A 27,326-nucleotide genomic window follows, 5' to 3' on the forward strand; every position below is an offset into this window, starting at 1 on the left:
ATCAACCAAAAGCATCAAACTTGAGTGATGTTTTATATACAACATCATTTCATGACTTTGACAACTCTTGTGGGAAGTTTGAGGCAAGAAATAATAAGATGTACGATCATATGTACTTTAGTTTATCTCTTGTTTCTAAAGTGAACATTTGCTGGTGAACACTCTTTCCTGAAATTTTATCTCAGAGTAGCCAATCCATAAATTCTTCCACATCCCAATGGAGTGTTTGCTCATTATTCTTTGTCTTTGACTTGTTGTTTGTTTGTTACCTCTGTATGCTAAAAACAGAACCCAGATTTTTTTGGAGACATGCCTTCCATTCAGGCCTGCATCAACCTCATAGTGCAATTTGCATTCTCATTATTCATCTCCAATCATGAACATGACCCTCAAGTTCACATGCCCACAGCATTGAGAGGATTCCAGAAATATATGTGCCCATGACATAGATGACATCCTTTGGTATATGTATGCCCAACTACCATAATATTTTCAGGCATCTTTCACAATGCAAGTCTTCCTCAATCTATCTTTAGCCCGTTTTCTACCGACATGAACTTCTGGCAGTTTTCACCAATCTCTGTATTATCAGACACATGGCATCCCCCTTAAGCCTTGTCTCTCTGTCATGCTATATAGCCTACCACTCTTTCACCATTCTCTGCCTCTGGCCGATGGCTTCACTCCTCAAGTCTCCATTCATCCCTACCTCTAGAAAAGACACCACCCACGCCAAGTGTTATTGCCTCAGACACTTACCTGACACTTTATTATGGGTGTTGAAACCAATTTGTTGTAACAGTAGCCCCTGAAGTCCAGGACCTTGAGAACTAGACACAGAAGGAATAATTTACAGGTCAAGTGGTTGTTACCCAGTACACTAAGGGTCATGTTTTGAGGTAGCTAACACCAGAGAAGCAAAACCAGTAGATTTAAGGCACCAAGACCCGAATCTTTTCAAAAACAGAGTGAACCCTAACAGAAGAAATGAAGGCAAAGGGAAGGCAAGGAATATGTGGTTTACTGCCAAAGATATCACAGTGATCATATATACACATATATTTTTGTTGACACCAATGTTACACGCAGTGGTGCATTAAAAATTATTATTACGAAAAAAACATAGGAGACAGTGCGAAGTTTTTTTTTCCCATTGTAATTTCAACGTTGTTTTTCTACAAAATATCATTTTTCCTCGAATGGTTGAATCTTTGGATACGCATTGAACAAAGTGACCTCCATTGTCTCTGCAATATAGGATTAGTAAAAGTACTCCCCAAATCAATCAATATGCCCTGGGGGAAGAAGGACTCCTCTGTCATAAAAAGCTCAGTGGGAGGCTGAGACAGGCTGATGTCAGGTTTCCAGTGAGTTAGGGAATATTCAGTCACTCTGTCTCCAAAAAAATTGAAGGCCTGGGATTTGAAGATCGGGCTACAGTTCTTGCCAAGGATACACTTGGCTCTGGGTACAACCACCAAGTTCACGCAACAATCAAAAAAATTCAAGAAACATGAACATTCACCTAAAATTAAGCTTCACTTGAAAATATTGTGAAAATAAAATTTTAGGATTCTTACAGTTATGTTTTTGTTGGCTAGAAATTCACTCAGTCTAACTCTTTTAAGTAATTTAAGTACATCTGTGCATTCATCCCCAGAGTCTCCTGAGAATGTGTCAGCCTCACCAGAGAAGGAAATGACTCATGGCATTGAAAAGAGCATTCTGCAGGTCTGTACATTTGTCAATATTAACTCATGTTTTCTTTTTTTTTCCTTATGAAGGGAAATTATGCCAAACAAAATGACCTCACACAAGACTTATGTGGAAATCAAACATCATAATTTAATATTTAAATCTAAAGAATATAATAGGATATGAAAATAGCTTTAGAAATCAAAAGCAGAATCTTCAAAGTAACCTTCAATTCATATCAATAGAGAAAAATTTTTGAATATTGTTTCAGTTTTCTTCTTGGTGACGTCTTTATAGCATAAGGAAAAAATTTAATACTCTGAAAGATCAAACAAATTCGGAAAATACTTAACCTGTAATGGCCAGTGAAGACATTTCTGTTAAATGATCATCATTCCCAAAGGCTCAAAATTTTACTTTCCCATTTCCACTAATCCATGCTGGTCTTAAAGATTCCATTCTCCCTTGACTCCACTATGTATGTTGAGGCAGGAAACGGGCTAAAATGAGAAATCAAAAGGGCCTGTTGAAGGAGTCACCTCGTTTCAGGATGTACCATTCTGTTAGCATGCAAACAAAACTTTCTAGTTCATTGACTTTATAATGCAAGAAATCAACTAAATCACTAAATATGTTCATCGTACCTCTGAAGTGAACATTAGTAAAAAAATCTTGAATGCAGTTTATGGGGGACTCACAATATTTGGTGGTATCTTAATTCCCCCCCCTCTTTCTTTTTTCTGTTGTGTGCATTCCTAGGAAGAGATTTTGCAAGGATTGTAGTTCTAAAGTTATGCGTGTGTGCTTTCAGTGTGCAAGTTTTTCTTTAGGATGTGTTCAGGTCAGGCCATCAGTTTCAGCGTCAAGTTCCCAAATGAGCATGTTTAACATATTCAGTCACCAGCATCCCAACAAGGGGAAAGATGAATCTCTGAGAACAGTCATAGCTTAAAGCAAAACATGCAAATCATACAAATAAAATGTATATTTCACATGATTTCCTATAATACTTAGTAATTAATCGAACTTCATCGGAAATACCAATGGGCACCTTGATTAATATAAAAAAAAACCTCAGTGACAATAAAATCATCATAACAAAATTCAAAAAGAAAAGATAATGAAATTGGTTATAATAACTAGAGACTGAAGAGGAAATGAGGATGAAATTCCATATAAAAGAGAATAGGAAAGTATTTAAAATAAGAATGAAAAGGAATCAGAGAACTAAAACAAAAATGAGTGAAATATCTTAGAAAATTAACTATATTACAAAATATGTATAAACGGGCAAATTCCTAGAAATATCAGGCCAAACAAATGTAAGGGTCCGGCAGAGCGTCGGAGAAGGAGACCACACAAGAGACTGGCTCCTTGCAATTGGCAAAAGGGGATTTATTAATTCAGCATGCTGAGGTTCCAGGCTCACTCAGGAAGATAGAGCAGCCCAGAGCCCAGAGCAGAGGTCCAGCAGAGCTTAAGGACCCTTTTTGGCGAGGGCGGGGGGGCTTTGCATACATCAGAACAAATCATCATGAGGCATGGGAAAACTGAACAACAACTCTGAGACAGGATTAGTACATTCATAGGCGGGAACAGTCTGAGCAGGCGTGATTGGTCACTCCTAAGCAGGGTACACATTTAAACTGATTGGTTTTGGGACGTGGATGCTTACGTGCCGAGTTACTTGGGCCCTTAGCTATTAAACAACCAGGGAAGCAGGAGAAATATTTACTGGGCAGTTCAGGAATTGTCATAACAGCTACAGGGATTACAGGTTCCAGGGGTAGCCAAGGAATTTTAACAATACCTGGTCTTTTACTCTTTAGCACAGGCCTTGCAATTTAGAGACTTTACAGTGTCCAGTCTTTTACACTTTAACTCAGGCTTTTGCAGCTTAGAATCAGCTTAGAAATTTTACCTTTACACAAAAGGCATAAACAAAACCAAGGAAATCTTCACAAAAACCTAAAAGTAATGTAACTGAAATGGAGAAATATCTGTCCGGGATTACTAATTTTGGAAAGCTAAGGCTTTGTGTGGTTTAGGGGATGCAAATGTTGTGGAAATACATTCTCAGTGTTGGATTCTTTACTCAGAGACATGGGTCTATCCAATGTAGAAATTGCCTAATTAACAATGTGGGCATGGAGGCTGGAGACTAATCTGTAGTGCAGACTCCAATTATGGAATTCTGTACTCAGTCATCTTGTACCGTGCATGATTCCAAGTCACTGAGGCTTTTCCTACAACCTCTTGGAGCATGAGAGACATGGCCTGCTTTCAGAATCTGTGGCTTCTTCTGAGAACTCAGTGAAAATACCATTCTCCCTGATCGTTCCCCAGCACTTCTGGAATCTTCTGTCCCTTAAATTCTCAACTGGCAGTTCTTGCTCACTATCATTATTCCCAAAGCACCAGTTTGAAAGAGGCCTTGCCTCTGTGATCATCTACACTACAGAACGTCCAGAGCAGCAACATACCTCTTCCTGATGAGAGTCTTCATCATATGCTTGTCACTCTCTATCCTGAGCCCATATGATGAATAACCATGTAAAATTCTGGGAGGATACCTGGCTACTGCATCATGGAGGTGTAAGTGATGCAGTGGTTCCTGATGAGACACCACTGAGAGTCCATGTCTTCAGGGCAATATTGTAATTCTTAAGAGGGTGGCTTTAACTTCCTGTGGGATGTTAATGGGGATAAATGTTCTAAATTATTCTCAGCAGGGTGGGTTGCACATGCCTAGTATTCATTTCATGTTTATGGTAGTGCAGGCTGCCCTTTGTCTACCAGAGTTATTCTTGGCCCTTGCTGTCACACTATGATGCCATGACAGTGCCATAAACTACTATTCTTAACATAGACTACAGGGCCATGCTCTAAGTGCCCAGCTCTCTCAGCAACTCTGTGTCTGCTTTATCACCTGCTCTCACCTGATTGTGGTTATGGGTACCTCCAAACCACTGTTTTATGTCAAGTTTAGCCTTTGAATAGCTAAAAAGAAACTGGGTGGTGTTTTTTCTATATCCCAGGAAAAAAGCCTAGGTAAACTAAAATGAGTGGAGAGGCTCCTAAACACACACTCAGATTCTGCCTGGAAGGTTTGGATTTCATCAAATATTCTTTGACATTGTGGGGGAAAAAGAAGTCTCACCTTTGCTAAAATGATTGTATTTGGCCTTAGAATAGTCTACATAAGTTTCCTACATTTTTGCTTTAAAATGCCATCCTTGTATAATCTTAGTGATTTGCGTGTTACAAGTTTTATATTTTAGAATTATTTAGGACAGTGATTTATTATGGTATATGAGGACTCATTTTGACATGGTGATGTATCATGGAAAAATAGTTTGCTCAAATTTATTGTAATGTTTCTAGCTGTTTATTATCCATTTTTGTGTTGATGTGCATCTGGGCTCATTCATATCTTTCTAATGGTGATAGAAACCACTGTAAATATTGAAGTTCCAGTGTCTCATGTGTATACAGAATCTATGTAAATTGGGAATAAGAAGAAGGCTTGGGAATCCTGGGCACATGGTGTTCATATTCCTACTCTTCTGCTGCCTCTCCATACTACTTTTCAAATGGGAAGTCCTGATTTTCGGCCTCACAGTGTATGGTTTTACATTTTTACCCACATCCTCTCCTCTTTATTATTTAAAGCCTTGATGAATGCCTATCTGGCTGGCATGAGCTGAAATATCAATGGCGTTTTGGATGGTATTTTCCTGAATGCTAGATATATTTTTCATGTATTCCTAGTGAACCTGTATTTGTTGTTTTGAGAACTGTCTATCTCTTGCTTTTCTCCATTTCCTTATTGGGTGGGTGAGATTCTCCTCAGATCACCAGTCAGAATATTTCTCTCTCATAGCCAGCTAGTTTTCCCTACCCTGGCTTTATCCTATTTCCTCCATGAATGCATTTCCTCTTTGAGTATCTTAATATTTCTTGGTTTCATCTGGTCACAGGCTCTCCATTGTGTCTCTCCTGTGTTTTCCCACAGCTTCTTTTTTTTAGCAAGCAGCTATGCACCAGTTCAAATGACTTTCACCTCTGCAAATTGTCAGCTTTTAAGACATGGGAGTCACCTTTATCTTTTGAAATACCTCTTAACTTTCTTCTTCAATGGAAGTGTTGCATATTCTACCCAAGTTTTGGGTGGATCTGTTATATTCATGTTAAACAAGACATTTATCTCAGTATATAATACTTTTTTTAAAGTAAAAAGTTTTTACTTGGTAAATACTTTGCTGAAATACATTAAATTTTGGAAGTCTCTGGTTAATCAAATGAAGCAAGAACAACAGATTCCCATTCCTACACAAGGTGAAAGAATTGAAACTCTCACCTTACCAAGTATCGTACTTTCAGAATAAAATATTGACCACTCAGGGTATGAAATTTGAATGCTCTAGAACATCAAGGGCAATTCACAAAAGGCTTTCCAAGAAGAATTCTACAGCATTCTTAGAAATGCTGGAAGTGCAAGGTTGACTGATTAAATGCTGATGCTAGTTTTGGGGGTATATGAATGTCAGTGTGTATATTCTGAGGGAACAGGGTTCCTTTGTCTCTCATCCTGGTTTTATCCAATCAGTAGCCAGAATGATATAAGAGCTCACTTAATCTGAGGTGTCTAAGGCAGTGAAACTAATACATACATTCTTGCTTAAAATGCACTTATCTAATTTCTAATTGGGATGATTTCAAAAATAGACATATGGTGATGAGATAAAGGTACTGATGAAATCTTTGTGCAACTCATTATTGGCATTACTTTCTCCAGAGTGTGTGTGAGAAACCTCCAGATGTTTGTGCTTCTAGTGAATCTGGTGAGTCCGATTTAGGAGCCAAGAACAGAATAAATGGACATACAGAAGGTAAGTGTCATGAATACTGCAAAATACATTTCGGAGACTATTGCCTTAATACAGGAGCACTAGTATATTATAATTGTTCAAGGAGAGTATGTATTACCTGATAAGGACAAAGAGATATAATGAGTCATATGGTATTAGGTTTCTTTCACATGTACACTGGGGATATTGCTAAAGTTTCTGAATTAGAAATTGCATTTTCAGACATGATTCTATCAAAGTAAAGTAGAAGTCAGAGAGAAGAAGAGGATATGAACACTGAGACAGGCATTAATTAGTTACAGGGTATCAATGAAGAAAGGGGCAGCAGCTGTAGTCAGTGGAGTCAAGGACACTCAGGTACATATGAGCAGGGAAAAGAGCAGCTTTTTGATAATCTGGGGAGCATATTTGTGTTGCCAGGTCCCAAACTGAATGAAGTGTAGAGTGAAAATTTTCCAACCTTCTTAACTTAGTCACAGTTGGAATCAAATTGAGGAGTGAAGAAGGAATCCTATATTGCTAGGTTTGTTTATCCATGTATACAATATAATGACACATAAAATCTTGCTAGTGTGTACAAAGATTTTATAGAGCAGAAACGCCAATTAGGAGAGTGGAAAGAAATAGGAATGATTACGGATTGGTCCCCAAATTCCCAGATAGCTAAAATTACATTTGGAAATATTTGATCTTCTTCTAAACTTCCATTTGAGTGGATCATCTTAGGGAGAATCCCAGGGCTATGTTCAAGTTAAGCTAGAGGTATTGGATGCCAACAGCATTTACACTGGAGCTCTCAAACTGTAGTGTATGTTCAGTTGGGGCTAGGATATTCTCCTTGTTACTCAGAAGTTTTTTCCTTCTACATTTGCTTTATGTTCTTAGGTGACTCCAATGATCCTAGTTTGCCAACAGCATTTTTTTCACTGAAAATTTTCTATCCTCTGTATTTCTTGAAACATTCTTTTCAATCAGGCTTCATCAATGATCTCATGCAATGCTACATTCTCATTATTCATCTCCATTCATACACATACCCCTCATGTTCACCTGCTTATATCATTGAGGTTTGTCCTGATATTTTTGTACTTTCTGCACATATTACCATCAGCCCTCTTTGGAACATGGATGTCCAAGCATCTTATCTTTCTTAGGAATCTTTCATAGTACAGATTTTGCCTCATTCTCTATGTTGATCCCACTCTATGTCTGCAATGTCCTCTCTCAGGTCTCCTTCCAGTCACTATAATGGTATTCAAACATGTTCCATTTAAACCCTTTCATGCTCTCAGCATTTTCTGCCTCTGGATGATAACCCCACTTTTGAAATTTCCATTCATCACTATCTCAAGAAAAGTTTTCATCCCTGGCACCTGTTATCTCCTCTAGATCTTACCACAAAATTAAATACATGTGGAAATAAATAAAATTGTTCAGAGCAACATGATGTAAAAGCAGTTTCTTCACATCCAGGAACTGATGGACTAAACAGAAGAGAAATAATTTGATGGTTAAATGTTTATTATGGAGTTGGGAAGCTGAAAAACATCTCAGGTAGCCCCCTGGAATGCAAAACCAAATTATGTCAAGAATAACAGGCATAATTATGGAATTTTCAAAAGACAGAGATTCCTAATATAAAAAGAAAGAAGAAGAAATGAAAAGGAGAGTGAAAAAGAAAAAACATGGACTTCATTGTATCAAGATGTAAATGTGATCAGTTATATGGGACACCAACAATGAAGGACAATGGGATTTTAAAGCTTAATATTTGAACAGAGAGATAGTAAACCATGTGATGCTTCTTGTTCCAAGGAAATGCAAATTTTATTCTGTGAAATTTTCACCTTTAGTGGATCCACATGTGAGTTATTATAGGGATTATGCATGGTGACACCTAATGTCTCCCCAAATGGTGTTCTGGAGTATTGGGTTAGTAAAACTACTCCTAAGTTATGTCAGTATGTATTGCGTTCAGAGGAGCACATCTGGATTTGCAGGTACTTGAGAGGCAGAGGGAGGCCCTTGTCAGGTTACCAGCAATCCAGGGACTTCACAGACACCCTGTCTCCAAATATAAAGACATGGAATTTGAAGTAAGAGCTATAGTATTTGCCAAGAATACCCATGTCCCTGTGTAGAATACACAGGCCTACAAAAAAAAATCCAGCAATTTCAAACAGTAGGTATAGTCACCTAAAATTAAACTCAATTTAAAAGTATAATTGACAAAATAAAATTGTATAATCATTACTACTCTTCCTTTTAATGTTTTTCACATTAATTTATTAAGTAATTTAAGTAAATCTGTGCATTTTTCAGCAGAGTCACATTTGGACATTTCATCAGAGGCAAAACAGAAGAGGCCTGATGATACTGGACATTGGCAGTTAGAGGTATGCATGTGTATCAATTTAATGCCTGATTACTTCTCATTTTCTTGCTTCCAGAAGGGAAATCAGGCCAAATGAAATGACCCTGTAAAATACTGTTTGGGAATCCAAACACTGTAATTTAATATTTAAGTATAGAGAATTTAACTTGTCTTGAACATGAAAGTAACATTAGAAATCAAAGTGGATTACAGATAAACTTTTATGATAGCAACTACACTAATATTTTTGACTAATGTTTGCATTTTATTCTGTGTAACATCCTTAAATGATTATTGATAAATTGGAGACTTAGGAATAGCCAGTGGAAACTAGGAACATACATAATTGCAATGACCACTGAATCTATTCATATAAAATAATTTCATTCCCAAAGTCTTGACATTTAATTTCCTATTACCTGTTATCCATGCTGAGGTTAAAAGTATTGCATGTTAACAGAATCAGAACAATTCAAGATGGTTACTTTTCTGTTAATGTACAAACAATAACTATTTTATATCTTTTCCTGCAAGAAATTAATGCACTTATTAAATATATTTATCTTATCTACTTTGTTGTTTTTAGACCTAGGAAATTGGATGCAATTACTAGAAAATCATAAAATGTTGGACATGTCTTTTTGCCTCTGTTTCTTATGTTGTCTGTGTTAGTAGGTGGTGGATTTGCATGCATTTGAATGGACTTCTCTTATACTTCTTGTGTGGGTATTTGTAGTGTGCAGGTTTCCTTTTAGAATGTGTCCTGAGCACAATTTATATCTGAGTACCATGTGTGAAAATTATCATGTTATTCATGCAATTTTCATTCTCCAGAATTTCTGTTAGAGGAGATAATAAACTCCAACAATGATCAGAGCTTAAAGCAAAACATTTATCAACTGTATATAAAATAGGTATTCCAAATGATCTCTATAACAGCACAAAATTAAGAAAAGGATAAGGAAATAACAATATTTGTCTGGCCACAAAAGATGCCTTGTTTATAATACAATTATTAGAACACATTTTAAAAAAAATAACAAGAGTGAAAGTGGTGGGACTAAAGATAGGCAGAAGAAGAGATAAGGAAAAAATGCAATAAAATGGTAAAAGAAAGGATTTTAAATGAGAGTAAAAAAGATCTCTCAATAGTGACCAGAGAGGGGGTGAGGGTGGCAGGGGGGAGGAAGAGAGAATGGAGTAAAACTGTCATTAAAAAAAATAGATAGAATGTGAATTATAGAATTATCATGGGAAACCCATACAAATAATGGACAAAAATATATCAAGAACAGCAATAGCAAAAGCTTAAGACTTCCTAATGTTAAGATAGTAGAAAGAAGATATTTCTGTATAGGATTTCTAATTTTAGACACACACATAACTTTGGGGGGTTTCTGGGAAACAAATATTATCCAGCTATTTCTTTATTTGCTCTATAGCCCCCAAAGGCCTAACCTGTTATTTTGCATGAATAAGCAGATGTCCTCTGCTCCTTTGTCCCCCACCACACACAGAGAATGCTGAGGGAACTTTGCAATTTGAAGAAAACCCTCACCCTCAGTAGGAGTTCATGTATTCAGACATATGGGTCTATCTAATGTGGGAACTTCCTGACACATACTCTGGTTCATGGAGCCTGAGGACTAGTATGTAATGCAGACCACCTGATGGATTCCTGCAGTCAGTGGTCTAAAGGTGGGCAAGATTCCGTGTCTCTGAGGGGTTTCCTGGCAACCTATTGGAGCATGGCAGTCATGGTATCCTTACAGAACCTGTGATTTCTTTTGGGAACTGAAGGAAAACACCATTGCATCTGACAATGCCCAACACTCCTTGAATATTTTGTCACTTGAATTCTCAAAAAAGCACTTTACCCTCACTAATATTTTTCTAAATTACCATTTAAAGAGGTAGTGCTCTTTACGCCTCCACACTGCTGCTAATTGTCCAACAGGCATAACACATGAATGATGAGAGTTTTCAGGACATTTCTATTACTATCCTGAGATCATAGGATCAGGGATAACCTTCACCATTTTGTGAAGATAGTTGACTATGCAACTGAGAAGTTTAGACATGCAGTGGTTTAGATCTCTCCCACAGATATACATTGTAGGGACCTTTCTCAATGGTGTTTGACCTCAGGATTTTATTCAATCCCCAGGAAAGTTCTAAAGCTCCAGTGTGGTGAAAATGTGGATAAGGACTCCAAATGCTTCTCAACTGAGTGTCTTAACTATACCTGGCATGTCTGCTCAAGTTTGTTGTTCTGCAGGAGAGCATTTTTCTGCCAGACATAACTTTGGCACATGATGTCACACAACTTCAAACAATATGTTTCAATGAAAGTGTCATGATCTTTTATTCTTTAGGCAGACCAAAGGAACAAGTTCTAGCTTCCCAAAGCTCTCAGCATATCTATATCTCAGTTTCTCTTTTACATGACCCTAATTCTTGTTATGGGTGCCTCCATAACCACTGTTTTGCCAGAAGTCCATCCCATAAAATTTAAAATATGAATGTATATTTTTCGGGTATTCCAAGAAGAAAATATATATAATGTAGTCAGCAAAAAGAGAATCATATTTTTGTACTCTAACTCTGCCAGGGAGATTTGGCAGTAATTCAAATTCAGCTTTATATCTATGCAAAAATCCAATCTCTCCTTTGCTGAAAAAGTTATATTTGAATTGAGAGGAATCTACATTAGTTTCCTAATTTTGCTCTAAAATATTTTCCTTTATAAAATTAAGGAGATTTTTCTGTTACAACTTTATATTTTATATTCTAAAATTTCATATACTATAAAATCACTACACACAGTGATTTCATATATCTTTGGGTATTCATTTTGACATAATGTTGTGTCATGAAGAATTAATTTTCTCAAACTCAGGGCAAGTATCTCCACATGTTTTGTTTTCTATTCTTCTACTGATGGGTATCAGAGTTAGTTCTATAACTTTATAATTTTGACTTGTAGTGCTAAAACATCAAATTTCATATGTAACATGTGCATACTGATTTCCATACATTGGGATTCAGATCAAGGAGTGAGAAATCTGGGTCATGTGGCAGTCATATTCCTAGTATCCAAAGGAATCTCCATAATGATTTCCAGCATAGAAGTCTTAATTTTAAGTCTGATAGTGTAAGATTGTAGTTTCCTGCCACATCCTGCACTGCACTTATTATTTAACTACTTGATAAATGTCATTCTGACTGGGGAAATCTAAAATGTTAATGCAATTTTGGATGGTATTTCCTTGAGTGCTAGATGTTGACCAAATGTGGTATGTCTGTGGGCAATTTGTAATTCCTGATTTGAGAACTCTCTCTTGCTTTTTGTCATTTCCTAATTGGGTGGGTGAGATTCTCTGCTGCTCACCAGAGGTGAGATTCCGCTCTTCTACCCAGTTAGTTTTCCCTGGCACAGCTGCAGTCTATTCCTTCTACAAATGAATTTCATTTTTTAAGAGCCATGATTCTGTGTTTTATCTGTTGACTGGCTCTGGGTCATAGCACTCCAGTGTTTCCCCCACAGACTGTCTTTTTTATTATGCAGCCCTATAACCATTTTCCTGGATCCAATCTTTGAAAATATTCAGACAGTAAACACAGCATGATACTTTGCTAGTGTCTTAATTTCTTGGAATTCCTTTTAGTTATTCTTCAATGAAAAGTGTTGCATACTCTAACCAAATTGAGTGTGCCCATTTATCTACATAAAGTATAGACACATTTTCATTCTGAATTTCTCTCTTTTTAAAATAAATTTTTGACTATATATATTTTTCTAAATGAGATTCATGTTTTTCAAGCTCTGTGACTCAAACAAGTCCAAGTGTGTTTTATTTCTACACAAAGTGACAGATTTGAAAATCTCTTAACACATCAATTTTAACACTAAAAAATTGCCCTTTATTGTTTTAAATGTTGAACCTGTATAATATCAAGTCCATTTCTCAAGAGAGTTTTAAATAAATTTTCTGTTATGTTTATAGTATTGCTGTGTATGTTTGCTAGTTAAGCACTGATTTAAATTGTTTTAGATATATGCATATCAGTGTTTGTTATCAGGGAACACAGTCTCTCTTAATTCTTCCTGGTTTTACCCCAGCAGAAGCCAGATGAAGAAAGCATCTCAGCTTCATCTGGAATGCATAAGATAGTGTCTCATTTGGAAAGTACTGTTGCACAAAATGTAATGGTCTTATCTCCAATTGCAATGACTTCATATCTATGAACATAGTGGTGTCTAAAGAGTGATGATGAAATCTATATGTAACTCATTATTGCCATTATTTTTAACAGAGTGATTCAGAGCAAGATAATGAGTGTACTTCTTGTCTATTTGGTGCATTCCATTTAACCAGAAAAAAAAGAATAAAAGGATATGTAAAAGGTAAGATACACATAGGATACAAAATATAATAGAGAGACTATTGCCAAAAAAATATGAGCACTAGCATCAAGTAATTGTTCAAAGAATATGTCTATTAAATAGCTAGCAAGGAAAAAGGAAGATAAGAAGTGGCATCTTATTAGGTCTCATTCACTGGTTAAATTGGGAGTATTGCTAAATGAATACAATTGTGAGTTGCATTTAAGACATGCTTCTATCACAGGTAAATCTAAAGGCATGTACAAAATTTAGTGACAACATTTTGCTATACCCTAGGACAAAAGCACAGGGAAGAAACAGCAAATGAAAAAGGTGAAAGAAGTACAAATAGTTGTGGAGCAGTCCCGAAACCCACAGGTATCTAAAATTAATGTTGGAAAAAGATTACAGATTCTTCTAAACTTGACTTTGAAGGGACATCCTAAGGTAAAATCCAGAGCTATATTCAAATTAACTTAGAGTAATTGGAAGCTGACATATTTCACACTGGAACTCTGAAAACGTAAGGAATCATCTCTTGGGTATCATGTCCAAAATCTCATTCTGACTGAGCAAGTCTTTCCTTCTCTATGTCCATTACATTCTATAGTGATTCGTCAGGCAATATGTTTTTCAGCCAGGGAATGCATGTCCTTTTGAGAAATATGCAAGAACAGCTAAGGGTTCCTATAGTTTAGGACACAACCAGATCAATTGCAAGGATAAATATTGAGTTCATTCTATACATGTCTCTTGAGAATTGAGAGGGACTCAAAAGTCTAAGATGAAGAAATTATATTTCTATGATAAATTTATTACATTGCCAGGAAAGAAAGTGGCAAAAATCTATTCAAAGAATTTAAAATGGAAAGAAACAAGCCTCCACTCTAGGGTTTTTTTTTGAAAAGCTAAAGGGAAGGGATAATGAAGGAGGAATCATGAAATTTAGCTAGGAAATATGAGTAAATGGAGAGAATACTCTTCAGGTCTTTAAAGTTTGTTTCATTTCATATCAATATCTGATGGAGAGATGATTAGAACTAGTGGGGCCTGGAAGAATAAGGGCAACCTAAAGCTGCCAATTTCTCTCCTCCATATGTAGCAGGCCCCACAACATGTGAGGCACCCATATATATCATTCAGAAGAGCGACATTGAATTTTTGAAGAATTAAGTGTTTTAAAGAAAGCTAATATTTTCATTCATACTTTTCTTATCATTAATATATTTTGTTTAAGCCATTATTTTATTGGTGCTTTGTTGGGAAACCATGTTGCTTACATGCCAAGAATCCACAGTACTGCTGAGATACCTTCTGAACTCTAGAAGACAAATGTTCTGAACTGGGACTTTTTTGAAAATACTTTATAAGCCTTGTAGATATGCCACATCAGACTCAAACTGGAACCAGAAATCTTTATGCAGTTTACTCCTCAAAAACCAACACCATTACTTTTATTTACTAATTTATTCAAAACATAATAGTTTATTGATATCTGCAATTTCTGCAAGATTTCAGAACAATTTTTTGATGGACTAATCAGAATCCTTTGTGTTTTATCATATTTCTTTTTTTTCATAAATGTTGGATCACTTTCTTCACACAACAGAGGAAAAATAAAATTGGTATTGGTAGAGCCACCTGATACAGAAAAGGAAGATATATCAGTTTCCCACATGGGTATGGATAAACACCCAGATGGTGTTAGCTGACAGTAAACACATACATCAGAAAACTCTCCATGATGAGCAAAAAATTATATCTTCCCCCGAACTTATATCACTACTTTAGACTTGTTAATTATAAGGCAAATAAGGGATGGGAAAAGTACTTATAATAAAATGGATGAATAGATTCTGATAAGATTCACTAAGGATGTGTACTGCCACATTTTAAAAGCTTTGACATTGAATTTCTCAGGGGTCTTCTTTCCTCCTTTAAATACAGTTCATTCTGCATCTCGACATAATTGTATAATTGATCATTTCAAAAATGATCTTTCCTTTAGAAACTTAACTGCAAATATTACTGAACCTACATTCCTGGTTTTGTTTTAGTACTTTGAATCTTGTGACTTTACTCAATACACATGTAATTCATTTTACTGCTTTTATATAAAATGAATGTGTTATTTATTGGCAAACAGTTTTCCAGAAATTTTAACTGAGTTGTAAATCAAGAATATGCTTGCACATACCAATGAAGTGTTTGCTAATCATTCTATGACATATTTTATTTATTTATTTTACTAAAAAGGGTCTTTTTGCATGCTAAGCATTTGCTGTCTCACTGAACCTCTCCCACAGACTTCTCTAATTCTCTAGTGGGTTCTCTAAATCCAGGTTTCAGAAAATTGTGCACCAAGCACCTAAATGAGTTCCTTCAACACAGGAAGATATTTTTACAGAAGAAACTATATGGTACATGAAAACAACATTCACAGTTCCTACATTTTATTATACATCTCATTTGAAACCTTGTATTACAGTCAGGATCTCAAAGCACACTAAGCCACTTTCTTTCTTGTTCATTTATTTAAAATGGGTTCCATAAATCTCACTGAAAATTACATACCCTCTGTATTTTTGGAAAAATTCCATCCAATCAGGCCTGCATCAATTTTCTAGTGCACTGCTGCCTTCTTATTTTTCATCTCCATTCATGCACATGCCATTCATGGTCACATGCTTATCACATTGAGGTTGGTTTTACTATTTATGCATATAGTGCATATATGACCATAACACCTCTCTAAAACATGGATTTTCAAGCATCCTAAATTTACTAAGAATCTTTCTTAATACAAATGTTTCCTCACTGTGTATTTTGATCCCTCTCTCTGCCTGCGATGTCCTCTGGCAGTTCTCCTTGCCAATCCCTATAGTCAGTCAGGCATGTTCCATTTAAGCCCTGTGTGTATGTACAGTCTCACATACCCTCAGCATTTCCTCCCTCTGGCAGATAACCTCACTTTTTAAGTTGCAATTAATCTCTATCTCTAGAAAAGACATCATCCCTGACCCCTATTTTCTCCTCTAGTTCTTGCCACAAATTCAATTACAGGTGGAAATAAATAAAGCTTTTGACAGTAAATGATATAAAAGCAGTCCTCTCAAGTCCAGTAACTGATGAACTGGGTAGAAAAATGTATACTTTACAGCTCACATGTTTATTACTCAGTACAACAGTTGTAATCTGTCTGAGGTACTCCCAAGGAAAGAAAACCAGTTTATGTCAGGAATAACAGGCATAATCATGAATGTTTTGCAAGACAGAGGCAATTTTGATTGAAAAAATATATGAGAATAAATGGAAGCTAAAAAGAAAACTAATATGGAATTCATTCTATTAAGGTGTAAATGCAATCATTTATTTGGAACACAATGAAGTACAATGGATTTTTAAAAGTTAATAATTGAGGAAGAGAGAGAGTAAACAGTGTGATGATTATAGTGTACATAGAAATTTAATTTTTTTACTGTGAAATTTTCATTCAACTTGAATGGAACAAGTTGTGAGTTATTATAGGCATTATACATGGTAAATACCTAGTGTCTCCCCACGTGGTTTTCTGAGGTATTGGAGCAGTAAAATTACTCTTCAATGATGTCAGTATGCATGGGGTTCAGAGATACACATCCATAATTGCAGATACTTCAGAGGCTGAGGCAGCCTCTCAGGTTTCCAGCAAACCCAGGAATTGAAAAACACCCTGTCTCCCAGTATAAAGACTTGGGATCTGAAGTTTGTATTATAGTATTTTCCAAGAATACACATGTTTGGGGGTAAAATACATAGGCCCACACACAAACAGCAATAAAAATTTCAAACATGATGTATATTCTTCTAAAGTAAAACTTCAATAAAAATATAACTGGACAAATAAAATTATATGATTATTAGTACTTTTCCTTTTTATACTTTGGATAATTTGTCTTTTGCATAAATTTTTTAAGTATTTTAAGTTTATCTATGCATTTGTCAGCAGAGTCAAATTTGGAAAGATCATCTGAGGCAGAACAGAAGAGGCTTTATGATATGGATAATACTGCACATCACCAGCAAAAGGTAGGCATTTGTGTCAATTTAAATTCCTGGTCATTTCTTTTTTCTGCTTCCAGATGCCAATTGAAATGACCTACTACAATACTCTTTGAAAATCCAAACATAGTAATTAAATGTTTAAGTACAGAGAAGGTAACTGGTCATCAATATCAAAATACCTTTAGCAATCAAGGTGGATGCCAGATAAACTTTATGCAAGCAATTGCACTAATATTTTCCAATAAAGTTTGCATTTTCATGTATGTGACAGCCTTAAATGGTGAATGATAAATTGGAGAATATCATATAAGTTGAAACTAGGATCATGCACACATACAATGACTGCTGAACATATTCATGTAAAAATAGCTTCATTCCCAAAGGCTCAGTGTTTAATTTCACATTAGCTGTCACCCATGACAAGGTTAAATATTTTATTCTCCATGGATTCATGTGTCTTTACTGAGGAAGATACCAGACTCAAATGAGACACAGAACTGCCTGTTAATGGAAAATGATTCAGGATGGGTACTTTTCTGTTAATATACATGCAATTTCTATTGATTTTATGTCATTTCCCTTCAAGAAATCAATTCACTTATTTAACATATTTTTTCTTAGTATCTAGTTGTTGTTAGACCTAAGTCATTGGATGCAATTATTGAGAAATCATGAAATTTGAGAGGTGTATTTTTCCTCTGTTCTCATGTTGTCTGTGTTAGTAGATGGTAGATTTCCATGCATTTGAATGGATTTCTGTTCCATAGTGTCTCCTGGGTACTTGTAGTGTGCAAGTTTCTCTTTGGGATGTTTCCTGGACAGGGTTTATAGATGAGGATCACATCTGAAAAATGAGCATGTTTAACATGTTACTTTCACTCACAAGTATCTCTGTAAGGGAAGAGTATCACAGAGCCACCATCACCTTGCCAGGGTAGTTTCCTGCTCAGAAGGTGTAAGCCACCTGGGAAAAAAGAAAGCCTCAAATAATTAGTAAAGAAATAAGAGACAGAGCCAGAAATTAAGTTTGAAAAGAAAAGCAGAGCTCCTGAAATGTTCCTCAATCCCAGTAGAAGCTGGAACTGAACAACTAGAAAAAGGATCAAGTTGTTTATTTAAGGGAGAGTAGATCAAAGGCAGAGATAAGTTTTTAGCAGGAGAAATATTGCCTTTTGGTGTGTTAGGGTTCTTGCAGCAATGAAATTGATTGGCATCTTGACAGGCCACACCCAACTCTGAAAGGCTGTGTAGCTGTGTGGCTCCAGCTGGTCCACTCATCTCCAGTGCAGTGCTGAACCTGACACAGCTTTGTAAGAAGCCAGTGGCTTCTAAGTCAAATTGCTTCACACCAAGTTCACGTTGGCTCCTGTCAGGAGAGAATAAACTCCAATAATGATCACAGCATAAACCAAAATATGTATCCACTGTACATAAAATATATGTTTTAAGTGATCTCCAGAACAGCACAAAATGATGAGATGGAGTAGGAAATAACAAGGTTAACCTGCAAAATAATTATGTCCTGCTTATAATATAATTATTGGAACATATTTCAAAAAAGTAAGTAGAGTGAAAGTGGTGAGAGTAAGCAGAGTCAGAATAGGAGAAGAGGAAAAAATGCAATAAAAATGAGAAATGAAAAGGTTTAAAATGAGAATAAAAATTCTCTCTGGCTAACAAAAAAAATGAATGAATGGAATAAATCTCTCAAATAAATAGAAAGAGAAAAATAAATAACATGGAAAACTCATAGAAATTATCAAACAAAAATATCAAAAACAATAATAGCAAAAGCTTTGAGATTCCCTAATAATAACACAGTAGAAAAGAAGATATTTCTTTCTGTCCAGGATTTCTAATTTTACTCACACATAACTTTGGGGGTTTCTGGGAAACAAATATTATTCAACACTTTATTTGTTCTAACTCCAAATGTCCTAACCTGTTATTTGCATGAATAAGCTGAGCTTCTCTGCTCCTTTGTCTCCTACCACATACAGAGAATGCTGAGGTAACTTAGCAATTTCAAGGAGAATCTCACCACCATTACTTGTTAATCTACTCAGAAATGTGGGGCTATCTAATGTGTAAACACTCTGGTTCATGGAGCCTAGGAACCAGTATGTAATGCAGACCACCTGATGGATTCCTGTAGTCAATGGTCTAAAGGTGGGCAAGATTCCATGTCTCTGAGGGGTTTCCTGGCAACTTATTGAAACATGGCAGTCATAGCCTTCTTGCAGAATCTTTTGGGAACTTAAGGAACATACTATTGCACCTGACAATTCCCCAGCACTGCTGGATTCTTGTGTCACTTCAATTCTCAAAAAGCAGTCTCCTTCACTATCATTATTCTAAACCACCTATTTAAAGAGGCTGTGCTCTATGAAACACTATGCAGCTAACTGTCCCACAGACACAACACATGTATTCCTGATGAGAATTTTCAGCTCATTCCTATCACTATCCTGAGAACATATAAGAGGGTGAACCTCCACCATTCTGTGTGGAGAGTTGGCTATGCATCTGGGAAGTTCAAACATGCAATGGTTTCAGATCTTGCCCACAGAGTTACTACAATGGAACACTTCTCAAAGATGTCTTCCCTCAGGATTTTATTGTAATTCCCTGGATGGTGTCTACAATATCAGTATGGTGATCATATGGACAAAAACTTGAAGTGCCTCTCAATTGAGTGGCTTGACTATACATGGTGTGTATGCACATGTATGTAGTTTTACAGGAGAGCAATTTTTACCAGGCATAACCTTGGCACTTGCTGTCACAGAAAATCAAACAACATGTTTCAGTGAAAGTTTCAGAAACTTTTAATCTTCAGGCGGACCACAGAACTAAAATGTAGCAGCCCAGAGCTATCAACAGATCTATGTCTCAGTTTCAGTTTATACCACTCTAATACTTGTTGTGAGTACCTCCATTAACTACTGTCTGTTTCAGAGGACTATATTATTAAAAAATAGTGATGAAATTTTTTTCTGAAATCTGGGAAAAATGTATGGATAATGTGCATTAGGTGATGAGGCTCTTGAATATTGCCTAGAATATTTAGCAGTATTTTGAATACTGGTTGATTCACCTTAAAAAATTCAACTCCCTCCTTTGCTTAGAATGTTGTATTTGAACTGAGAGGAATCTACATTAGTTTCCTATTTGTACTAAACTATTTTTCTTTATATACTGAAGGAGATTTTGCTGTTGTGCCTTTTGTATATTAGAATATTTTAGGGCGCTGAATTCACATAAAGGATTGGGATTCATTTTGACATAATGGGGTACCATGAATAAGTATATTACTACTTATTCATTGCTACTTATTCAGTGCTAAGTGTCTCTTTGTTTTTTTTTAATGCATTTTACTGTTGGGGGGTATCAGAGTTAGTTCCAGAACTTTACAATCTTGACTTGCAGTGCTAAAACAGCAACATTCATAAATCACATGTGCATGCTGGTTTTGGTACACTGGAGTTCTGATTGAGGAATAGAAAAGTTGGGTCAAATGGCAGTCATATTCTTAGAATCCTGAGGAATCTCCAAAATGCTTTCTAGTGTAAATGTGATATATCTGTGAACAATTTGTAATTCCTGATTTGAGAACTTCCTATTTTTTTGCTTTTTGCCATTGCCTAATTGGGTTTGTGAGACTCCTCAATCCTCTAGAAGGGGAATTCATTGCTTGCACATCACTAGTTTTCCCTGGCACTGTTGCCATCTATTTCTTCTATGAATGCATGTCTTGTTTAAAAAGCCATGATTACTGTGTTGCCCACAGAGGTACTACAATGGAACACTTCTCAAAGGTGTTTACCCTCAGGATTTTATTGTAATTTCCAAGATGGTGTCTACAATATCAGTAGTGATAATATGGACAAGAACTTGAAATGCCTGTCAGCTGAGTGACGTGACCCTACATGGTGTGTAGGCACATGTATGTTCATCTGGTCACTGATTCCTGTTGAGGGTCCCTAGTATTTCCACACAGGCTGTCCTATTCGTTGTGCAAATTCATCAGTTTTTCTGATTCCAAACTTTGAAAGTAGTCAGTCAAGAAACTCAGTGTGATGCTGTTCTACTGCCTTACTATTTTGAAATTCCTATTAGTTTCTTTTTTGATGAAAAGTATTGCATACTCTAACCAAATTGAGTGTGCTTCTTTGTTCACATAAAATGTGCACTATACTTTATACAAACCAGAGATATGAAAAATTGTGTTCTTTATGTGTAATATGAAAATATGAATTGTAATCATTCTGTGATATGTAACAAAATAGAATACAAAATAGACACATTCTCTTATTGATGCTCTCTTCTTTTAAAATGAAATTTTGACTATCTAAATATTTTGCTTAATGAGGCAAATATTTAGAAGTCTCTGGAGACTCAACTGAAACAAGTCCAAGAGTATTTTCTTCCTACTGGAGGTGACCCATTGGAAGGGTCTTATCATAACAAATATCATATAAATGAATAAAACAATTGGCCCTTCATTGTTGGAAATAGTGAATCTGTTAAACATGAAATCTAATTCACAAAAGCATTTTAAATAAATTTTCTACTCTATTTTTAGATTTGAGTAAGAATGCAGAGCTTACTAATTAAACACTGATGTTAGTTGTTTGGGATATATGCATATCAGTGAGTTTGTTGTAAGAGAACACATTTCCTCTTTCATTCTTCCTGATGTTCCCCATCAGTAGCCAGATGAAGAGAGGAGCTCAGCTTCATCAGGACAGCATGTGAAAATGTGTCTCATATGAAAATATTGTTGCAGAAAATGTAACGGTGTAATCTGCAATTGCAATGTCTTCCTACTATAAATATAATGATGGTCAGATAGGGATGCAGAAAGCTATATGAAACTTATTATTGTCATTATTTTCACCAGAGTGATTCTGAGAAACATCGAGAGGTGTGTGCTGCTTGTGTATCCAGTAAATTTGAACCAAGCACAAAGAAAATAAATGGACATGGACAAGGTAAGAACCATATAGAATACAAAATACATTGGAAAGGGCATGGCCAAAAAATATGAGCACTGGCATACAGTACTTATTCAAGGAATATGTCTATTAAAATAAATAGTAGGGTTAAATAAACATAAGAAATGGTGTATTTCATTGCTTTTCAGCCACAGGTTGAATTGAATGTACTGCTAAAGGAATTGCATTGTGAGTTGCATTTGATACATGCTTCTCTCACAGGTAAATCTGAAATAAGAAAAACCACAGAAGAAGGAGGAGTGAAGACTGAGAAAGGCACACATAGTAAAAACAATAGAAAGAATAAATGGTAGTCAGGAGAGGGTAGGAAATTTCAACAACACTTGAAAAGGGAAAAGAACAGGGTTTTCAAAATGTGGGAAGAATTTGTATGTTGCCATTCTCAAAGTTGAGTGAAGGGGAAAGTAAAACTTCCCCACCCTTTTTGACTTATTCACAGTTGGGAATAAATTGAGGAGTGAAGACCTGTTGCCACAGAGCTAAGTTCAGTTACCCCAAATGATTTAATGACATACAAGATGTTAATACAGCCTAGGGCAAAATGATAGTGCAGAAACACCAAATGTAAAAGTAGAAAGAAGTATGAATGGTAAGTAAGCATGACAAAAATCCACAGATATCTAAAGTTAATCTAAAATTAGTAATGAAAAATGATCAATGAAGGTATTATACATCATTATGAATTTTAATTTGTGGGGAAGTTTTAGGGAGGAATCCACAGATACATTGAAATTAACTTAGACAAATTTGAAGATGACAAATTTCACACTGGAACTCTGCAACTATGAGGAATCATCCTTTGCGCACCATCTTCAAACTCTTGCCTCTACTTGTCGGTTAGAATCTAAGGTGATTCCAATGATTCTAGTGTATAGACAACATGATTTGCATCTGTGCATTGTGTCTCCTTTTGGGAAATATGCAAGAACTGCTATTGATTCCTACAGTTTGAGGACACAACCAGATCAAGTGCAATCATAAATCTTGCTTTCATTCTGAGCATGTCTCTTGAGATGTGAAAAGGACATAGGACTAAGATGAAGAAATGATATTTCTAAGATAAATATGTTACTTTGGCAGGCAACAAATAGTGGCAAAGATCCATATAAAGGGTGTAAAATGGAAAAAGAGAAGCTCCCACTTTATGGATATTTTTGGAAAAACTACAGGGAAGGGAAAGTGAGGGAGGAAATAGCATTTAGGTAGAAAATGCAAGTAAATGGAGACAATTCTAGTCAGATCTCTTCAGTTTGTCGGTTTTCAAGTCAGAATCTGGTTCTAAGATGCTAAGAACCAGTAGCAACTGGAAGAATCAGGGTAATCTACAGCTACCAATTTCTCCCCTTCTTATTTAGTAGGCACCACATTGTGTGAGGTATTCGTATGTGCCATTCAGATTAGCAACATTGCATTTTTGAAGGATTCATTACTTTAAAGAAGTCTAATATTTTCATTTATACATTTCTTATTAACAGCCTTAATATGTTGCTTTCATCATTCTTTTACTGATTTTTGTGAGAAACCATGTCCCTGGACATGCCAGGAATTCACCATATTACTGAGATAAATTCTGAGCTCTAGAAAGCAGATAGATTTTGGGATGATCTGAGACTTGTGTGCAATTCCTTAAAAAGCTGTCTATATATGCCACACCAGACTCAAATTTTAACCAGAAACTTTTATTCAGTTTACTCCTCAAACACTAACACTATTACTCTTAGTGTATTTACCAATTTATTTAAAACACAATGGTTCATTGGTATCTGATAACTCTTCAAGTTTTCAGAAAAATTTTTCTTTGGGATGGCCTTGTCTGAAACATTTGTGCCTTATCATACATCTTTTTTTCCCATAGATTTTATATCACTTTCTTCATACAAGAGAGAAAATATAAAACTGATGGTGGTTAAACAAGTGGATAAAGGAAAAGATGACACCCCATTTTACTACATGGGTATGAACAAACATTGATATGGTGTTAGCTGATGCTCTCAGCACCTATACCTGAGCTAATTTGCTCAGAAAACTCTCCATGATGAGCAAACAATTATATTTTCCCTGGGAATTTCATAACAATTTTGGAATTATTAATTATAAGGCAAATAAGGATTAAGAAATGTAATAAAATGTATTAAATGATTCTGATAAGATTCACTAAAGATTTGTACTGCCACATTTTGACATTGAATTTCTCAGGCTTCTTCTTTCCTCCTCTGACTACAGTTCATTCTGCATCTTGACACTGGTATATATACCTATGTCTTTCTATAATTGGTCATTCCAAAAATGATTTTTCCTTTAGAAACTCAACTATGTAAATATTACTGAACCCATATTCCTGATTTTGTTCTAGTACTTTGAGTTTTGTGGCTTTACTCAACACACATATTTAATTCATTTTGCTGCTTTTATTGACCCTTCTTTGCACATAGATGTCCATTTGTTGGAGTACAGTTTTCCAGAAATTTTGACTGAGTTGTAAATCAAATATATACTTGCATATACCAAAGAAACATTTGCTCATATTGCTTTGACATGGTTTGTTTGTTCCTATTCTTCTCAATGCTGGGCACTGAACAGGATCCTTTTACATGCTAAGCAGTGATCTCCCACTGAACCTCTCCCATAGAACTCTCTCATTTTCTGGTGTGTTTCATATATCCAAGATTCAGAAAATTGCCCACCTTCTTCCTAAAGGAATTTCCTAAACATAGGAAGATATTACCATAAGAAAAACTACTTGGTAAAGAAAAGCAACATTCACATTAGCTGTAGTTTACTGCACTTCTTATTTCTTTACTGCACAGTCTCTATCTTGTTCCCTCTATCTGCCTGTACTGTCCTCTTGCTCTTCTCTCACCAATCCCTAAATCATCAAAAAATATGTTCCTATTTAAACCCTGTCTCTATGTACAGCCTTTCAGCTCTGAGTATTTCTAGCCTCTGGTGGGTAATCTCACTTCTGAAGTCTCCACTATCTCCATCTCTAAAATATAAATCATCACTAGCACCTGTTTTCTAAGGCTCTTATCACAAACTCAACTGTGGTGGAAATTAATACAAATGTTGACTGCAACATAATATAAAAGTAGTCCACTCAAGTCCAGGAATTGAGGAAGTAGATAGGAAAATGAATACTTTACATGTCACATGTTTATTACCCAGTTTGGAAGCTATAAAATGTCTGTTGTAGCCCCAGCAAAAGAAAAAAGACTTTACATCAGGAATAACATAGATGCTTCACAAGACAGACTGATTCCTAATAGTAAAAAAGAAAAGAAACAAAACAAATTTTTAAAAACTATGAAATTTGTTGATAAAGATGTAAGTGTGATCACTTTTGGAAGATATCACAAATGATGTACAATGGACATTTTTAAGTATAATATGTAAAAGTAGAGATAGTAAAAATTCTGATGCCTCCTATTTCCATAGAAATATAAAATTTTCTCTGTGAAATTCACTTTCATCTAAAGTAGATCAAGCTGTGAGTTATTTTAGCATTGTACATAGTGACACAGTGTATCACCCCTAATTGATGTCAATATGTACTGGCTTCAGAGGGACATGTCCATAATTGCAGGTACTTAAAAGGCTGAGGACAGATCCCTGTCAGGTTTCAAGCCAACTTTGGTATTTACAGATGCCCTGTCTCCAAATATTAATAAGGGAATTTGGTATAAACACAATAGTTCTTGCCAAGGACATACATGTTTCTGGATAAAATACCTAGGCCTACATGCAAACAAAATAAAAATTTCAAACATCCGAGATATATTCACCTAAAATTAAGCTTGATTGAAATTATACTTGAGGAAAATAAAATGATAGGATCATTACTACTGTTCCTTTTTACTTGGATTAATTGCCATTCACATTATTTTTAAAGTAGTTTAATACATTTGTGCATTTTTCAGCAGAGTCCCATTTGGGAAAATCATCACACGAAGAGCAAAGGGGACTTAAATGTGCTGGGCACAGCAAACAACAGGTATGTACATGTGTCAAATTCCAAATTACTTCTATTTTTCTCATTCTCAGTAGATCAATTAGGCCAAGTGAATTGAACTCATAGAACACTCTTTGGGGATCCAAACATCACAATTTAATATTTAAGTGTAAAGATGTTAACAGATCATTAATATAAAAATAGCTTTAGAAATCAAGGTGATTACAGGTAAGCTTTATGTTAGCATTGTTCCTATATTTTTGAAGAATGTTGGTGTTTGCATCTGGGTGCCATCCATAAGTGGAGAGTGATAACTTGGAGACTTAGAAATAACCAGTTGAAACTAAGAACACGTTAAAGGCAATGACTCACTGAATCCATTCATGGAAAAAACAGCTTAATTCCCAAAGGCTTAACATTTAATTTCACATTCCCTGTCATCTGGGCCAAGGTTTGCAAGTGTCTCCATTGAGGAAGGGAACAGGCTCCAATAAGAAACAAAACTCTCTCCTTATGGAATGAGAACACCTCAGGATGGGTATTTTTCTGATAATGTACAAACAATACCTGTTTCCTATCCATTGTCTGCAAGAAATCAATAAAATTATGAAAATGTTTACTTTACCTCTTTATGTGAGGTTAGACCAAAGATTTTGGATGCTATTTTTGGGAAATTATGAAATTCTGAAGGGTTGTTTGCCTCCTGTTCTCATATGATCTGTGTTACTATCTAAAGGACTTACATGCATTTGCATGGATACTCATCCACTATTACACGTGGGTCCTTGTAGTGTTCAAGATTCTCTTTGGGATGTGTCCTGAGCAGGGCTTATATCTGACTATCAGTTTCTAAAACCAGCATTTTTCACATAGCAGTTTCACTCACAGGTATTTCTGTGAGAGTAGACAATAAACTCCCAACAATGATCACAGTTTATTGAAAAACACTTACACCTGTAAATAAAATGTATTTTTAAAATCATCTCTA

General features: G+C 35.6%; 1 protein-coding gene and 1 pseudogene across 2 annotated transcripts in view; one reads left to right on the forward strand and one right to left on the reverse strand.

Moving 5' to 3' along the window:
- Window positions 1–2,113: 2,113 nt before the first annotated feature.
- LOC120885658 (vesicle-trafficking protein SEC22b pseudogene) overlaps window positions 2,114–27,326 on the reverse strand; it is a 168,910-nt pseudogene continuing 143,697 nt past the window's right edge. Inside the window, exon 3 of the transcript XR_013439020.1 lies at window positions 2,114–2,195. The product of XR_013439020.1 is annotated as a vesicle-trafficking protein SEC22b pseudogene, transcript variant X2 (transcript). The remainder of the gene's footprint in view (window positions 2,196–27,326) is intronic.
- Window positions 8,893–27,326, forward strand: part of LOC144377833 (uncharacterized) — a 37,350-nt gene continuing 18,916 nt past the window's right edge. The window contains exons 1-7 of the mRNA XM_078050187.1: window positions 8,893–8,962; window positions 13,258–13,348; window positions 13,625–13,705; window positions 17,313–17,395; window positions 22,275–22,365; window positions 24,245–24,343; window positions 26,307–26,380. Coding sequence (XP_077906313.1) covers window positions 17,366–17,395; window positions 22,275–22,365; window positions 24,245–24,343; window positions 26,307–26,380 — 294 coding nt within the window. The 5' untranslated portion in view covers window positions 8,893–8,962; window positions 13,258–13,348; window positions 13,625–13,705; window positions 17,313–17,365. The remainder of the gene's footprint in view (window positions 8,963–13,257; window positions 13,349–13,624; window positions 13,706–17,312; window positions 17,396–22,274; window positions 22,366–24,244; window positions 24,344–26,306; window positions 26,381–27,326) is intronic.

This window comes from Ictidomys tridecemlineatus, chromosome 1 (genome assembly GCF_052094955.1).
Source record: "Ictidomys tridecemlineatus isolate mIctTri1 chromosome 1, mIctTri1.hap1, whole genome shotgun sequence".
In the NCBI taxonomy this organism is placed as follows: domain Eukaryota; kingdom Metazoa; phylum Chordata; class Mammalia; order Rodentia; family Sciuridae; genus Ictidomys; species Ictidomys tridecemlineatus.